Source organism: Manis javanica, chromosome 11, assembly GCF_040802235.1.
Source record: "Manis javanica isolate MJ-LG chromosome 11, MJ_LKY, whole genome shotgun sequence".
Lineage (NCBI taxonomy): Eukaryota > Metazoa > Chordata > Mammalia > Pholidota > Manidae > Manis > Manis javanica.
The window spans coordinates 67,473,794-67,493,211 of NC_133166.1; the positions used below are offsets into that span (position 1 = coordinate 67,473,794).

At 36.1% G+C, this 19,418-nt stretch overlaps 1 protein-coding gene across 1 annotated transcript in view; it reads right to left on the reverse strand.

Annotated features, from left to right (window-relative positions):
- AGBL2 (AGBL carboxypeptidase 2) overlaps window positions 1-19,418 on the reverse strand; it is a 111,273-nt gene that overhangs the window by 37,130 nt on the left and 54,725 nt on the right. Inside the window, 4 exon segments of the mRNA XM_073217722.1 lie at window positions 3,780-3,936; window positions 5,501-6,283; window positions 7,675-7,828; window positions 16,014-16,121. Of these exon segments, the coding sequence (XP_073073823.1) occupies window positions 3,780-3,936; window positions 5,501-6,283; window positions 7,675-7,828; window positions 16,014-16,121 (1,202 nt within the window).

A 19,418-nucleotide genomic window follows, 5' to 3' on the forward strand; every position in this document is an offset into this window, starting at 1 on the left:
ATGAAGAAAACAAATCCTACCATTTTCAATAACATGGATGGAGCTATAGGTTATTATGCTCAGTGAAATAAGCCAGGCAGAGAAAGATTAAGTATCAAATCATTTCACTATCTGTGGAGTATGAGTAAAGGAAAAACGTAAGGAACAAAACAGCAGCAGACTCACAGAACAAGAATGGACTAACAGTTACTGAAGGGAAAGGGACTAGGGAGGATGGGTGGGAAGGGAGGTATATGGGGCAAAAGGGGTATTATGATTTGCACACATAATGTAGGGGGAGGTTACGGGGAAGGCAGTATAGCACAGAGAAGACAAGTAGTGATTCTATAGCAGCTTACTATGCTGATGGACAGTGACTGTAATGGGGTATGTGGTGAGGACTTGATAATGGGGGGAATCTAGTAACCACAATGTTGTTCATTTAAGTTTATACTAATGATACCAAAAAAAAATATGATAGAAGAATGGTTCTCTTTGGATCTGTATTATTTACTGAAGTATATTCCATAAAATACTAATTCTAAGGAATGTTATTAGGTATTATATAGAAAAAAACTAGTTTTGTGGCCATGTTAGTCAGGGAGATAAAGGGTTAACAAAACTAAGCAGGCTTCCTGTGCAGAATCTCACAGAACATTTAATATGTTTTGTGGACAGTGATTCCCCCAAAAGGGAGGGAGTATACTTTGTCTTTCATTGCCCATGAGCCCCTGCCTCCCTTCTCCATCTTCCTAGGGTGTTCTGTAGGACTTGAGTTCCTTGAACACATTTGGAAATGCTGGCTTACTTTAGCATTCAAAGCACTAGCCAACTTTTCTAAAATGTAGTTTCTACCTGCCCCCAACTTGAACCCGTGGATCTGGTTGGGTGCTTATCTTCTACATATGCTTTGTGTATAAGGTAGGAAGTGAGTTCTAGACAGAGATTATAGGAGTGAGTGATACCTCTCTAATCTGTCTAGTACTCCCTCCCTCCCTTATGCTAACGTTGCAGCTTGGAGCTCAATCATCTTCCATGTCTCTCAGGACTGCTGCAATCCTCTTTCCTCACTAGGAGGTTTTAACATAAACTGGGCACCTGTCCCAACCTATCTTATCTTGTTGAAATGCTTTACAGTTGAAATGTATCTCACTACCCAGTGATTTCTAAATTGTGCACACCAGAATCTGAAGGGCCTCAGGGTGCTCCTGCCACAAGGACCAAGTGAAGGAGAGGAAGACTGACGCGACTCTAAGCCCTCTGCCCCTCTTCGGTCAGTGCAGCTCTGCTTTTAATTGTTTTACATACTGGGTTCTGAATGTGATTTCATTTGAAGAGATCTGTGGCAAAAACAGATGGAAAGATTAAAAAGGAAGGAAAGAAGGGAGAGGAAGAGGGAGGAAGAAAAGCTTCCTCTTTCTTTTTTCCAGATAAGAGTAGCTGATACATATATTTTACATATAAATGTATCTTTTATATATATATATATATATATATATATATATTTTTTTTTTTGGTATCATTAATCTACAATTACATGAGGAACATTGTTTACTAGACTCCCCCCACCAAGTCCCCCCAACAAACCCCATTGCAGTCACTGTCCATCAGCATAGTAAGATGCCATAGAATCACTACTTGTCTTCTCTGTGTTGCACAGTCCTCCCCTTGTCCCCACCCCCACATTATACATGCTAATCGTAATGCCCCATTTCTCCCCCCCCCCGCCTTTATCCCTCCCTTCCCACCCATCCTCCCCAGTCCCTTTCCCTTTGGTAACTGTTAGACCATTCTTGGGTTCTGTGCTTCTGCTGCTGTTTTGTTCCTTCAGTTTTCCTTTCTTCTTATACTCCACATATGAGTGAAATCATTTGGTACTTGCCTTTCTCAACCTGGCTTATTTCACTGAGCATAATACCCTCTAGCTCCATCCATGTTGTTGTAAATGGTAGAGGATTTGTTTTCTTCTTATGGCTGAATAATATTCCATTGTGTATATGTACCACATCTTCTTTATCCATTCATCTACTGATGGACATTTAGGTTGCTTCCATATCTTGGCTATTGTAAATAGTGCTGCGATAAACACAGGGGTGCATCTGTCTTTTCCAAACTGGGCTGCTGCATTCTTAGGGTAAATTCCTAGAAGTGGAATTTCTGGGTCAAATGGTATTCCTATTTTGAACTTTTTGAGGAACCTCCATATTGCTTTCCACAATGGTTGAACGAATTTACATTCCCACCAGCAGTGTAGGAAGGTTCCCCTTTCTCCACAACCTCGCCAACATTTGTTGTTGTTTGTCTTTTGGATGGTGGCGATCCTTACTGGTGTGAGGTGATATCTCATTGTGGTTTTAATTTGCATTTCTCTGATGATTAGCGATGTGGAGCATCTTTTCATGTGCCTGTTGGCCATCTGAATTTCTTCTTTGGAGAAGTGTCTGTTCAGCTCCTTTGCCCATTTTTTAATTGGATTATTTGCTTTTTGTTTGTTGAGGTGTGTGAGCTCTTTATATATTTTGGATGTCAATCCTTTATCAGAAATGTCATTTATGAATATATTATCCCATACTGTAGGATGCCTTTTTGTTCTATTGGTGGTAGCCTTTGCTTTACAGAAGCTTTTCAGCTTATCTTACACACACACACACACACACACACACACACACACACACACACACACACATATATATTTAATTTTGGTATCATTAATCTACAATTACATGAAGAACATTGTTTACTAGGCTCCTCCCTTCAGCAAATCCCCACCACATTCCCCTTCACAGTCACTGTCCATCAGCGTAGTCTTACATATATTTTTATGTGAGAAAATTTGCACTATCATTTAAATACTCTTCTAAATCAACCTAATTTCTTCTTTCTAAGGACAGTTACATTTTGTGGATTTAAATGATGGTGAAGACCAACTTGTAAACCAATGAAGATAATCTGTATATGCCCAACTGTCAGAGGTGTTACTGAGCTAACTATGAAAGACTCTCAGTTGTTTTCATTAGCCCTTTAATATAGACAGTTATTTTTGATCTTGTATTACATGAACAGTCTGTGGAGGCTCATATCCCATCAGCATTTCTTGTGTCCTTCAAGCCTTTCTTCCACTGCCACCCACAAGGTTAAAGATGATAGATAAGTCTGCCTACTAGGAGACTGAACTTTGCCCAGGCAAAGCATCCAGAGCAATTTTAAGATATCATCTTTATTGAGACATAATTCACACACCATAAAATTCACACATTTAAGGTACACAATTCAATGGTTTAAGTATATTCACGAAGTTGTGCAGCCATCACCACAAGCTAAGTTTAGAACATTTTCTCTACCCCAGAAAGTAGCCCAGTATCCATTAAGCAGTCCACTTCCCATGCCTTGATCCCCTCACCACCCCCAGACAATCATTCAACTTTCTGTCTCTACAGATTTTTGCCTCTTTGGAACATTTCATAGAATACAACCATACAAAATGTGGCTTTTGGTGTCTGGCTTCTTTGACTCAGCATAACACTTTCAAGGTTCATCTATGTCCTAGAGTAATGGTATAGTATTTAATCATTTTATGCTAAATAACACTCACTGTGTATATATACTACATTTTATTTATCTGTTCATCGGTTGATGGAAGTAGAGTAATTCTTATGCCACACCTTCTAAATTCTTGAAGTCCAGGTTGCTGTGATTTACCCAGGATAATGAAAAGATATATAAATCAAATACTGCATAAAAGATGCAGTAAATTCCCTTCTCCCTCAGTCAGTGGACAGAAAATTACCTTACGTGCTTACCTTATCTGGTGCATTTTTGCCTAACATTAATGGAAAGACTTGCTCATGAAGCCAATACTTGGGATTGCTGTTATTACAGCCATACAGGAAGATATTATTCTTACGACTATGGCCATGGAAATCACAATACAAGAGAACCTCCCTTTCTTCAAGAAGCCTGTTGGGGGTGGGGGCAAATGGATAAATAATCAAGGATCTTTCAGAGCCTCTTCCTTAAGTATGTCACTTGATACCTTCCTTCCTAAGAAAATGTCAACCCGTTAAATGGCCTTCAAAAGACCCTATCCCCATGCTCAGCCCCTGCTGTGATCATGTCACTAGCACTCCTTGCCCCTGCCTGTCAAAAGGACCTGAAATGGAGAAGTCCTGATGTATAAAGGGCTGGCAGGTGGGCTTTGTGCATGCTGACAAGGAAGTGGAGAGTATCTACTGCAAGAAAGCCCACCATGATGCAGACCTGTGGAAAGAGGCAGAGGTAGAAAGGCTGTAATGGCAGGGATGAAAAAAGAACCTAAGGGAGCCATGGTTCCTGACTTTCCAGGGATAGTTCCTGTAAGGCTCAGCTCTCCTTTGACTCCTGATCATCCAGGATGCCTATTCAGTTGTCCAAACATGGTTACCTTCTCCATGAGGATGATGACAGGACAAGGAGGATGATAGTGCCACACATTTACAAAGTGCTGGGTACTATGCTAAACAGAGTACATGGGTTATCTCATTTAATTGTAAAACACCCAAGGCAGGCATTATTATCCCCAACCCACAGATAAGAAAGCTGAAGTGCAGAGAGGTTAAATCCCTTCCTAAGTCACTAGCCAGTAGTAAAACCAGGTCTTAATGCAGGCCTGACTCCCAAACATATGCTCTTAGCCATTTTGCCTACCAGCCCAGTGCTATTCTCACCTTTTCACACAGATTTGATTAGGAGGTGTGTGCATCCACATATTCTTATATGCTTAATTTCCAATGAAATGAAAGCTCCTTGAAGGTGCTATTACGTCACAGCCTTCAACTGCTTTCACACAGGCTTGGAAAACGCTAGTTGATTTATTATTCTTTCTTCAAAGTATTCTTTCTTCATGAGAGGCAATATAAGATGGTAATAAGGAACTCAGACTCTGGAACCAGAGAGCCTGTATTAAAATATCTACTCCATCACTTACCAGCTGTATGACCTTGGGCAAGTTACTTAACCTTTCTAGGCCTTAATTTTCTCATGATATACAAAATGGAGATACTGATTGTGCCTACCTCATAGAGTTAATGAGAAGATTAAATGTGCTGTACTTGTAAACTACTGAGAATACTCCATTGTCTCATACATAAGCACTATATATATATATAATATATATAATATATATAATATATATATAATAAGTACTATTATTACAATTACACAAATCTCATCATGAAGACTTTATGAACTTCCCTGGCTTCTGACCTTTTCCATTCAACTGTTTCATTTGTAAGCAAAATGCCCCTAGTTGTATTGTAGCATGTTCAGTTTCAACCCAAAGACAAGACATGATTTAAAAGTTTCAAAATGAATAAGCTCACATGACTACAAAGAGAAAGGTAAAGAATGTTTCCAAGAAAATAAAATAACTTTTCCCCTTGGTGCAAAAAAAAAAAAGAATGTTTCCAAAGTCATACCCAATCCACAGGCCCATCAGACAGTACTGAAAGCATTCAGAGAAAGATCAAGTTATAAAGGCGCTCACCTTTTGATCATGTTCCTGGTATACCAGATGGAAGGAAAAGATTCCTTCAGAACTGTTTTATAATTCCTGTTCAAGTCCTTTCCAGCCAGAGAACACCGGTAATTCCCCACAATCACTCCATCTGGATTTAACATGGGAACCACTTTGAAGACAAAGATATCTCTGAGGAGCTGGGCATCTGGGGACTTGCTAAGGATGAAATCCAAAAAGCCTTTCATGATCCTGGAGCCATTACTTTCCCCAGGGTGGACTCTAGCACTCAAGACCACAGCTTTCTTTGCAGCTGCCTCTTGAGGGGTCCGGGATGGATTGGTGATGGTGACCAGGTACACAGTATTTCCTGCTAGGCCTCTGCATAAAGTGCGGAGTTTGCAGAACTGAGATTGGATGGGGTCATTTGCCACTGACAGGAGGTAGCATTGGAAGTCAGTGTATGTATATGGGTAGAAGTGTGCAAAGAAGCAAGTGTCCTGGTCATGTGGAAACTGAATGGTCCATGTGAGACAGTAAAAAGGCTGCTGCCCATCATCTATGTTGTTCTCATAGTACTTGATTTCATTTCCTTCTCTCCTCCAGCCAATATTGTGGGTGTTGGCATCTAATTGGGAGTACATGAGTGGCTTCATCCCTATTGTATAAAGGCTCTTGGGTTTTAGCAAGTTGACAATGGTGAAGCGGTAGGTGGCATCTTTCCTGGTGTTCTGAACTCGAAAATAAAACCACTGAGTGTGTTTGTTCATGTAGAGGTCAGTTCATAAGGTGAGTTCATACTCATAGGTATCTCTGTAATGGAGAAAATAGAAGAGTATCTCTATAATCCAGACAACCCTCAAAAAACGAATCTGGGAAAATAGTTTCCCCCTGGTGAAAATGGATCTTGTTACAGGAGTATAGCCTGCTATATCAAGCATTTATTTTCTAATTTACCTACTTTTTCAACTTACATATTAGGTTAGCAGGAACTGGGGTAAAGAAAGTTTATTTGGGGTAGGACAGGAAGAGCCTCAAAACTTATACTGCTGCACAGGATGTTCGGGAGCTCTGTGAATTTTTTGGTATCCTTCTAGAGTACCCAGTAGCAGTTTCTAACTACTTCATACATTTCTCGGAAACACTCTGAGCAGTAGCAAAGCCAGAGCCCTCTGTTGGCTGTTAGCTACCTCCTGGACATCACCACTGTGGAGGAGACCCTTCAGCTATTATTTTTATCTCTGATGTGCTATTGTTTTTATCTGTTATCATTGTTTGAAGATGAGGGGGCATCTCTGGAATGCATTCACCTCTTGAAAAGAAGCAGGACTAACTTGTATAAGAGGAAATACAGATACAAAAAATAATGAAAAGATATTTATCCACATGCATAATTAAAGAAATGCAAATTAAAATAGGATGCTATTTTTCCCTTCATCTCATCAACATTCCAGCATTTGGGAAAGAGGTACTTTCATTCACTGTTGATGGGAACTGAAATCATGTTGGAGGGCAAATTTGGCAAAAACTAGGAACACTTAGTGTTCAAACCCTTTGACCCAACAATTTTATTTCTAAAGTTTATCCTATAAAACCTCAAATATTTAAAGATTATGGGTGTTAATTCTTTAATTTGTTAAACAATTGTAAATATTTTAATTTCCCATCAGTTGGGGCCAGGGTAAATAAGATACGGAATATCTATACAATAAATTAATATGAAACTATTAAAAAATAAGGATATATGTCTGTGGTACTGCCTTAGAAAATCATTTACAATTTATTTAGTTGAAAAAACAATTCTCAAAACAGTATGTATACCATTATATTTAAAAATGTACATATTTCTGTATATTACACACACCACACACACACACATATAGAGAGAGAAAAAAAATTAAACATATTGAACTATTAACAGGTGTTGCATTTGCGAGGTGTGATTATAGGACATTAACTTTTTATGCTATGTATTTTTATTAATACAAATTTTAAATAAGCACTGATTTCTTTTATAAGCAGAAAAATCCCTTAGATAAATTTATTTTGGGGAAAAATATGAGTCACAATTATTTCATTCTTCTTCATCTTCATAACCATTTCTTATCACCTCTCTCCCTTTTGAAAACACTCCTGATTCCTGAAGACACTTCTCAGTCACTTCAGTCATCATTCCTGTGGGAAATTCCTCTTTACTTACTCACACTCTGACAGCTTTTTGCAGATTCCCACTCTCAAACCTTGATTCAAACAGTAGAGTATTATCTTCTGGTCCTCGCAATGTGACAGCGACCTCCTTGATAATTCCTCTTTTGCCTCTCACTCTAGAACTGGTGAAATAGGAACCTTCAGTGGGCACTGCAGATGAGACAGCCATATTTAGATCAGCTTCCCCTCAGAATCCATTCATTTGGCAAAAATCTACTGAACCCCTCTATGTATTCAGCACTATGCTAGGTTAACAACAATGAATACTCAAATGTTGAATTGTTGTTGCTGAGACTTTTAATTATAAATAACATATTTCTTTGAAGACCTTCAAGTGGGTTAGAGACTTCCTTCTGGTCCGTAGCTACCTTTGGCATCTCAGATACTGCCTGTACCCATTTAAACCCTAATTTAAAAGGATGTTGACAAAAAATTATATTCTCAATGGAGCATCTGAAAACATTTGCAATCACAGTCTACAATATATATATATAAACAGCATCAACTTATTAAAAAAAGGAAAAACAAAAAAAGAGAGAATTAAGTATACTTCATATCATTTTTTGGCATATCCTTCCAGACTTAAATATTAAAAAAAAGAAGTTTGACAAGAATTGGCATAGATGAATTTGCTTAAGAGAGGAACCAAAATATCATAGTAATTAGTGAAAAGAAAATGGGGGTTTCAATTTTTCAGGCAAATTCAGTCAAAGTGCCATATGACATCTTTGATTTTTGCAGCTACATTTCTAAAAGTGTAAGGCATCACAGATTTCCCAAGGACTTCTCTTTGTACTACAGTATTTTTACCATTGTATCCAGAGGAACCTACTTTGCCACCTTTTGTTGATTTTCTCTTTGTTAGGAGATAAAAAATTTCTAGATTTTCATTTGTCAAAATGACTTTGCAAGTGATTCAAACAATTCTTTAACATTTATCAACTTCATAAAATCCTGCATCTCTTGTAAAGATAATTTCATTTTGTAAATAATTTTTACCACATCGCATTATATTGTCAAATATACTGTTGTTAACAATATCCACCAATCAGCAGGTGACTGATATCAACAAACATGCTGATGAGGGAGCAGAGTAGATGTGAGCTTTAAGCAAATAGTATCGTGTGGGGCCTGATTTTATAAGTAGTGAGTTTATTAGTAAATACGTTCATATTATGATGACTTCTGCCTCTATATGCAACCTTGTCACTGTGGAGACTTAAATAATAAATAAGTAGATGATAAACGAGAGCAAAGGAGAAAGCAAGAATATAAAGAATAGCACAGAGGAAGTAACAGAAGCAGGTGCAAGAGTACATGTAATCCAATTGAAAGCTGGGGATCCATGTGTCTCAGTCTCTTTATAGAATCACAAAGTACAGAACAGCAACCAGATGTCAGTAATATAGGAATTTCAATATTTTCTTGAGTGTCTCAGCTAACATTAAAGATGATCCAATTCATAGTCCCCAGTAACAATTGTGGAAAAAAAACCTCTCCTGTTTTCCCCCAATATTCTTATATCATATAGTTGCTCTTAGGCTTCTACACTGACAAATTCCCCAATTCTCTTTGGGGCCCTAACTTCTCAGTTTTTTGTTTCTTCATTCCTTCAATAGGGTGGCTCAATTCTCCTTGATGAATCCAAAGGACAAGAAGATCAAGGCAGCTGCACATGACAATAAAGACAATTCCCATTTATGATCCCATACTTTCTTTAGTGTCTTCCAAAACCCTCATTTATTCCATAAGGTACAGCTGGTAGATTGTGATTGAATAAGAACAGTACAGTTCTTATTAATGCATATAGATTTTTTTCCAGTACACTATTTTCAACAGGAAGAGAGCTGATAATCAGGGCAACTGGGAGTGAGGTATGCACAATCACACCTCAGTTGAGTCCTCTGCTATAACTGACATTTTATTTTTCTAGTTGTAGGAATGTAAACACACTGTAGTCCCTCCCAGCTATTTCTGTTTTTCTCCAAAAAGCTCCCCTCACTTAACACATTTTATTTCTAACTAATCATGGTACATATTCCTCCTCTAAAAACAAAGATTTACTTTCTAGTCTTTACTATCTAGAAGAGATCAAGTTTTGAAAAATGAGAAAATTTTTCTTGTTTTCTATTTCTTGAACACATTTGCCAACAGAGGGCTCTTTTAAAAAAGCTCTAATTAGCTCTAGTACCTGTGTGTGCAGTGCGTATCAGATGATTTTTGGTTGCCCTTGTTTGGCAGCTTCTTCACCTCTCCATGTCCCTTCCTATTACTAACTTGGCATTCTGACATTATTAATTCAAAATTTACTTCCCCTTCCTTGGAAAGTTTGTATTACATTTCTTGGCTCATCACTCTTTGACATTACATCTCCTTTCTGTCTCAAATGGTACTATTATCACCTGTTCCACATCCTCCCTAGCACTTGTTTATATTTTTATTACAGCTCTTTTAGTGGGTGTGAAGTTGATTCATTCTTTCCATATATATCCTTTATTTTTTATTTTGGTATCATTAATATACAATCACATAAGCAACATTCTGGTTACTAGATTTCCCCATTATCAGATCCCCATCACATACCCCATTACAGTCACTGTCCATGAGTGTAGTAAGATGCTAGAGAGTCACTACTTGTAGTCTCTGCGCTATACTGTCTTCCCCGTGCACCCCCTACATTATGTGTGCTAATTGTAATGCCCCTTATTCCCCTTCTCCCTCGCTTCCCACCCACCATCCCCAGTCCCTTTCCCTTTGGTAACTGTTAGTCCATTCTTGGGTTCTGTGAGACCACTGCTGTTTTGTTCCTTCAGTTTTTGCTTTGTTCTTATGCAGCACAGATGAGTGAAATCATTTGATACTTGTCTTTCTCCGCCTGACTTATTTCACTGAGCATAATACCCTCTAGCTCCATCCATGTTGCTACAAATGGTAGGATCTGTTTTCTTCTTATGGCTGAATAATATTCCACTGTGTATATGTACCGCCTCTTCTTTATCCATTCATCTACTGAGGAACACTTAGGTTGCTTCCATTTCTTGGCAATTGTAAATAGTGCTGTGATAAACATAGGGGTGCATACGTCTTTTTGAAACTGGGATCCTTCTCCTTTATATTGTTTTATTAGGGTATCAATGATATACACTTTATGAAGGTTTCACAAGAAAAACAATGTAGTTATTAGATTCATCCTTATTATCCAGTCCCATATATATCCTTTATTAAGCAGAGGAAATTTTCTTCTATTCCTAGTTTTCTAAATGTTTGTATCACAAAAGGCTGGATTTTGTCAAGTGCTTTTTCTACATCAGTTGAAATGATTGTGTTTTTTCCCCCCCTTGGTTCTATTAATGTAGTTTGTTACATTGATTTTATATCGAACTAACTTTGCATTCCCAGAATAAATCCTCTATAGTCATGATGTATAGTTATTTTAGTATGCTGTTGGATTTGGTTTGCTGATATTTGGTTGAGGATTTTTACATTTACATTCATGAAGAATACTGACATAGTTTTCTTGTGATGTCTTTGTCTGGTTTTGAATACTAGCTTCATGAAAAGAAGTGGGAAACATTTCCTCCTATTCTGTTTTCAGAAGTTATGAATAATTAGGACTATTTCATCTATAAATGTTTGATATAATTCAAACAAAACCTGTCTGGACCAGGGATTTCTTTGCAGAAAGATTTAGATTACTAATTAAATTTCTTTGTTATACTCTATCTAGACTTATTTCTTCCTCAGTTTTGGTAATTTGTGTCTTTCTAGAAAATTTTCCTATTCATCTAATTTATTGGCATAACTTTGTTAATAGCATTACATTGTAATTCTTTTGATTTCTGCAGAGTGTTTATGTCTCCTCTCATTCTTGATTTTGATAATTTGTGTCTCCTCTTCTTTTTTGATTAGCCTGGCTACAGTTTTGTCAACTTTACTGATGCTTTCAAAGAACCAAATTTTGGTTTGATTTTCTACATTATTTTTTTGTTTTCTATTTCATTGATTTTCATTCTTAATTATTTCCTTCCTTTTGCTTGCTTTGGACTTAATTTGCTTTTATTTTTCTAATTGTTTACTGTGATAGTTTAGGTAATTGTTTCAAGATCCTTCTTCCTTTCAAATATGTGCATTTTAAGGTCATAAATTTACCTTGTAGTGCGTTAGCTGCATCTCACAAATTTCGATATGTTGTTTTATTTTCACTCCGTTCACAATATTTTTGAATTCTCCTTATGATTTCTTAAATGCACTGGTTACTTAGAAATGCGTTAATCAACTTCCAAATATTTGTAGGTTTCCCAGATGTTATTCTGTTGTTTATTTCTAATTTAATTTTGTTGTGGTCAAAGAATACATTTTGTATGACTTCACTCCTTTTAAATGTGTTAAGACTTACATTACAACCTAGCATAAGGGGTATCCTGGGGAATCTTCCATGTGTCCTTGAAAAAAAAGTATATTTTATTGATGTTGTTGGGTATGGTGTTCTGCATATTTTTATAAAAGACATGGATTCTATCTCTAGGAAGCCTGCAAATTAATGCAGGATACTACACAGTAAATGACAGTCATATGCACATACTATTCACGAAGTACATGCAGGAAGTGGGGAAAAAAAACCAAGTTTCCCAAAGATCCAACATCTGATTTCAGGAAGGGACTAAAGGAAGAAACTACAAAATGGACATAAGAAATACACATATCTTAAGAAAAAGATACTGTCATTTAAAAAAAAAATTTAAATTTTAAAGGTGATTGGCCATGAATAGTAGGGCTCCCACTCAGGTTGGTCTGAAAAAGGTGGTTTATCAATAAACTATGGATTTTTTAATATGATGTTTTTTCTTAAGGTACTATTGATATAACTCTTATGAAGGTTTCACATGAAAAACAATGTGGTTACTAGTCACCCATGTTATCAAGTCTCCCTCCCATACCCCATTGTAGTCACTGTCCATCAGTGTAGTAAGATGCCACAGGGTCACTACTTCCCTACTCCATGGTACACTGTCTTCCCCATGATCCCCCTCACACCATATGTACTAATCATAATACCCCTCAATCCCCTTCTCCCTCCTCCCCACCCACCCTCCCACACGCCTCCCCTTTGGTAACTGCTAGTCCCTTCTTGGAGTCTGTGAATCTGCTGCTGTTTTGCTCCTTCAGTTATGCTTTGTTTTTCTACTCCATGAATGAGGGAAATCATTTGGTACTTGTCTTTATCTGCCTGGCTTATTTCACTGAGCATAATACCCTCCAGCTCCATCCATGTGGCTGCAAATGGTAGGATTTGTTTCTTTCTTATGGCTGAATAGTATTCCATTGTGTATATGTACCACTTCTTCTTTATCTATTCATCTAACTGATGGACACTTACATTGCTTCCATTTCTTGGCTATTGTAAACAGTGCTGAGATAAACACAGGGGAGCATATGCCTTTTCAAAACTGGGATCCTACATTCTTAGGGTAAATTCCTAGGAGTGGAATTCCTGGGTCAAAAGGTTATTTCTATTTTTAGTGTTTTGAGAAACCTCCATACTGCTTCCCACAATGGTTGAACTAGGTTACATTCCCACCAGCAGTGTAGGGGCATTCCCCTTTCTTCACATCCTCGCTAACATTTGTTGTTCCTATTCTTTTCTATGTTGCCCATCATAACTGGCATGAGGTGATATCTCATTGTGGTTTTAATTTGCATTTCCCTGATAATTAGCGATGTGGAACATCTTTTCATGTGCCTGTTGGCCATCTGAATTTCTTCTTTGGGGAATGGTCTGTTCATATCCTCCACCCATTTTTTAAATTGGGTTATTTGCTTTTTGGGTGTTGAGGCATGTGAGTTCTTTATATATTTTGGATGTTAATAACCCCTTGTCAGATATGTCATTTACAAATATATTCTCCCATACTGTAGGATGCCTTTTTGTTCTGTTGATGGTGTACTTTGCCACACAGAAGCTTTTTAGTTTGATGTAGCCCCTTTTGTTCATTTTTGCCTTTGTTTCCCTTGCTCGAGGAGATGTGTTCAGGAAGAGGTTGCTCATGTTTATATTCAGGAGATGTTTGCCTATGTTGTCTTTTAAAGAGTTTTACGGTTTCACGACTTACAATCAGGTCTTTGATCCATTTTGAGTTTATCTTTGTATATGCAGTGAAACAATAATCCATTTTCATTCTCTAGCATGTAGCTGTCCAGTTTTGTCAACACCAGTTGTTGAAGAGGCTGTCATTTCCCCATTGTATGTCCATTGCTCCTTTATCCCATATTAATTGACCATATATGGTTGGGTTTATATCAGGGCTCTCTAGTCTGTTCCATTGTCCATGGGTCTGTTCTTGTACCAGTACCAAATTGTCTTGATTACTGTGGCTTTGTAGTACAGTTTGAAGTCAGGGAGCATAATTCCCTCCGCTTTATTCTTCTTTCTCAGGATTGCTTGGCTATTTGGGGTCTTTTGTGGTTCCATATGAATTTTAGAACTATTTTCTCTAGTACATTGAAGAATGCTATTGGTATTTTGATAGGGATTGCATTGAATCTGTGGATTGCTTTAGGCAGGATAGCCATTTTGACAATATTAATTCTTCCTATCCATGGGCATGGGATGTTTCCATTTATTAGTATTTTCTTTAATTTCTCTCATGTTTTCAGAGTATAGGTCTTTCACTTCCTTGGTTAGGTTTATTCCTAGGTATTTTATTCTTTTTGATGCAATTGTGAATGGAATTGTTTTTCTGATTTCACTTTCTGCTAGTTCACCTTTAGTGTATAGGAATGCAACAGATTTCTGTGTATTAATTTTGTATCCTGCAACTTTGCTGAATTCAGATACTAGTTCTAGTAGTTGTGGAGTGGATTCTTTGGGGTATTTTATGTACAATATCATGTTATCTGCAAAGAGTGACAGTTTAACTTCTTCCTTACCAATCTGAATGCCCTTTATTTCTTTGTGTTGTCCAATTGCTGTGGTGAGGACCTCCAGAACTATGTTGAATAAAAGTGGGGAGAGTGGGCATCCTTGTCTTATTCCCGATCTTAAAGGAAAGGCTTTCAGCTTCTTGTTGTTAGTATAATGTTGGCTGTGGGTTTGTCATATATGGCCTTTATTATGTTGAGGTTCTTGCCCTCTATACCCATTTTGTTGAGAGTTTTTATCATGAAAGGAAGTTGAATTTTGTCAAATGCTTTTTCGGCATCTATGGAGATGATGATGTGGCTTTTGTCCTTTTTGTTGATGTGGTGGATGATGTTAATGGATTTTCAAATATTGTATCATCCTTGCATTCCTGGAATAAATCCTACTTGATCATGGTATATGATCCTCCTGATGTATTTTGAATTTGGTTTGCTAATATTTTGCTGAATATTTTTGCATGTTTTTGTGTTGTCTTTTCCTGGTTTTGGTATTAGAATGATGCTGGCCTCATAGAATGACTTTAGAAGTATTCCCTCCTCTTCTACTTTTTGGAAAACTTTAAGGAGGATGGATATTTGGTTTTCACTAAATGTTTGATAAAATTTGGCTGTGAAGATATCTGGTCCAGGCATTTTATTCTTAGGTAGTTTTTTGATTATCAATTCAATTTCATTGCTGGTAACTGGTCCATTTAGATTTTCTGTTTCTTTCTTGGGTCAGCCTTGGAAGGTTGTATTTTTCTAGAAAGTTGTCCATTTCTTCTAGGTTATCCAGTTTGTTAGCATATAATTTTTCATAGTATTCTCTAATAATTCTTTGTATTTCTGTGGTGTTTGTGGTGATTTTTCCTTTCTCATTTATGATTCTCTTTATGTGTGCAGACTCTTTTTTCTTGGTAAGTGTGGCTAGGGGCTTAGCTACTTTATTTTTTCACAGAACCAGCTCCAGCTTTCACTGATTCTTTCTATTGTTTTATTTTTCTTGATTTTATTTATTTCTGCTCTAATCTTTATTATGTCCTTCCTTCTACTGCCTTTGGACCTCATTTGTTCTCCTTTTTCTAGTTTTGTTAATTGTGAGTTTAGACTGTTCATATGGGATTGTTATTGTTCCCTGAGGTAGGCCTGTATTGCAGTATACTTCCCTCTTAGCACAGCCTTTGCTGCATCCCACAGATTTTGCATTGTTGAATTAATTGTTGTAATTTGTCTCCATATATTGCTTGATCTCTGTTTTTATTTGGTCATTGATCCATTGATTATTTAGGAGAATGTTGTTAAGCCTCCATGTGTTTGTGGGATATTTCATTTTCTTTGCTAAACTATGGATTTTTAAAAAATCACTTCTATTACAGGAAATACACTTACTATAATTTTGTGATGATTAATCACTCACTGTTCAGTATAATGACCATACCTGAATCTAACTGATAGACTACTGTGCCTTTTTCCTCTCCAACAATTTCTGGTACCTTTTCATTTCCTGTAGGTTGATAGAAATATTCAGGTTGAGGTGGAACCCACTCTGAAAGAAGACATTAAAAAGGTATAAAATAAGGAATAATATAAAGGGTACTTTTTATCAGAATATAAAATCATAATAATAACTATTCAAATAGCTACTTTAGGTCAATCAAACCACATTTCCACCATTCCCAGTTTTTTTGTAAATTAACTTTGTCATGCTTCATTCTAGAGAGACTATGAAGAGACTTAACAAAAAGCATATGCAACAAAAGTACAAACTTTAAATAGAAACTTAAAAATAAGTCAGAAAAGTCAATATAGTGGCTGTTAAAAACTCTTCAAAAATTTGGCCCTGAGCTCCATTTAAAGTCAGGAAAATATGATAGCTACACATATTTTTATTACTATAGAGGAACAAGTACATCTGTTGTTTCAGAGTAAATAAACTTTTTAATTAACATTCAATTATAAAAGATTTCTCACATAGGACTTGAACAACTTCTCAGTATCTTTTCGATCACAATAATTGTCAATGAATGCTAAGGGAATTTAAAGACACAAGTCAAATTCAATAATATATTACATCTGCAAATCAGTCAATGTATTAACAATCATCATATTAACACAATGTAGGATAAAAATCTTATCATCACAATAGATGTAGAAAAAGCATTTGACAAAATTCAATAACATTTATGATAAAGACTCAACAAAGTGAGTACGAAGGGAATGTACCTCAACATAATAAAGGGTATATATGACAATCCCACAACTAGTATCATTTTAAATGGTGAAAAGCTGAAAGCTTTTCCTCTTAGTTCAGGAACAAATCAAGGATGTCCTATTTTGCCACTTTTATTCAACATAGTATTGGAAGTCCTAGCCTGAGAAATTGTGCAAGAAAAAGAAATAAAAGACACCTAAATTGGAAAGGAGGAAATAAAACTGTCACTGTTTGCAGATGATATACTATATATAGAAAAACCTAAATATTCTATTGAAAACTATTAGAACTAATAAATTAATTAAGTAAAGTTGCAGGATACAAAAACTGATTCACCAAAATATGTTCCATTTCTAAACACTAATAATTAACTATGAGAAAGGAAATTAAGGAAACAATCCCATTTACAATTTCATTAAAAATAATAAAATACCTAGAAATAAATTTAACCAATGAGGTGAAAGACCTGTATATTGAAAAGTACAAGACATTAGTGAAAGAAATTGAAGAAAACAAGAACAAATAAATGGAAAGATTCTCTGTGTTCATAGATTGGAAGAATATTGATAAAATGTCCATTTATCCAAAACAATAGATTCAAGGCAATCCCTCTTAAAATTCCAATGGCAATTTTCACAGAAATAGAACAAACAAACCTAAAATTTATATGGAACCATAAAAGACCCTGAATAGCCAAAGTAAACTTGAGAAAGAGAACAAAGCTTGAATCATCACACTCCCTGATTTCAAATGATATTACAAAGCTAGAATAATTAAGACAGTATGTTATTGGCATAAAAGCAGACTCATAGGTCACTGGAACAGAAGAGAGCAGCCCACAAATAAACCCACACATACATGGGCCAATTATTTTATGACAAAACAACATAGAATATACAATGGGAAAAGGATAGTGTCTTCAATAAATGGTGTTGGGAAAATTGGACGGCAATGTGCAAAAGAACAAAACTGGACCATTATCTTACTCCATACACAAAAATTAACTCAGTATGGATTAAAGACTTGAACGTAAGTTTTGAAACCATAAAACTCCTAGAAGAAAACATATGCAGTAAGCTCCTTGACATAGCCATTTGAAATGTGACACCAAAAGCAAAAGCAACAAAAGCAAAAATAAGTAAGTGGGACTACACCCAACTAAAGAGCTTCTGCATAGCAAAGGAAACCATCAAGAAAATGAAAAGGCAACCTACTGAATGGGAGAATTATTTGCAAATCATATATCTGATAAGAGGTTAATATCTAAAAACATAAAAATCTCTCACAACTCAATAGCAAAAAAAAGAAACGATCCAATTAAAAAATTGACAGATCTGAATACACATTTTTCCAAAGTAGACATATAGATGGCCAACAGACACATGAAAATATGTTCAAAATCATTAATCATAAGGGAATACAAATCGAAACAATGAAATATCACCCCACGCCAGTTAGAATAGCTATTATCAAAAAGACTAGAAATAACAACTGTTGGCAAGAATGTTGGTGGGAGTTGAATGGTGGCACTGTTGGTGGGAGTTAAATTGTTGTATCCACTATGGAAAACAGTAGGGAGATTTCTCAAAAATTAAAAACAGAACAACCATATGATCCAGAAAGTTTACTTTTGGGCATTTATTTGAAGAAAACAAAAACAATAACAAAAAAACACATGCACCCCCATGTTCATAGCATTCTTTACAACATCCAAGATCTGGAAACAACCCCAGTACCCATTGATAGATGAATGGATCAAAAAATTGACACACACACACACAGCAATATTATTCAGGTATAAAAAAGAGAGTAAAATCTTGCCATTTGTGACAAGGATGGAACTCAAGGGCATTTTGCTAAGTGAAATAGGTCAGACAAAGACAAATAGTGTATGATTTCTCTTATATGTGGAATCTGAAAAAAAATACAAATTAAGCTCATAGATACAAAGAATAGATTTGTGGTTGCCAGAGCCAGAGAGTTGCAGGTAAGAGAAATGGGTGAACTGTTTTTGTTTTTATTGTAAATAAAGTTGAATTTTAAAAGAATAACAATCTCCAAGTCATACATCTAATAAATGGTAAATCTGGTCCAAAACATTTCAAAGTCTGTGCTCTTAAAATTGCTGTTCTTAACTGCTTCTATTATCTTTTGGTTGACTGAGCTTAAAAAAAAAAGTACACAACTCAGTAAAAGACAAGGTTAATTTATTTTCTTTAAGGTGATAGGGAGTGATGAGGCCAACAATTTGGTTTAAACAATAAGGTGCTTGTTATTACATTTTCTTAAAATTTAAAAAATCTCAAATCTTTAAATTTTTAATTAAAAAAATTTTTTTTTAAAGATCTAGTGGTTTAGTGGATTACCACTACAATAACATGTTATTAAACTTCAGTTTCCAACTGTTTTTTCCTGTATTGGAACTGAGTTCAAAGTCATCATAGGAATTCTGTCTTACTGTAGTTTATATAGGGATAGCAATATGCTATTGTCTGGGCAGGACTATTTGGACTTTTATTTAAAAATTACACAGGGTGGGATTACAGATGGTGGTGTGAGAGGTGAGATAGAAACCTCCTCCCAAAGCCACATATAATATGAAAATATAACAAATACATCAAATCCTGGAAA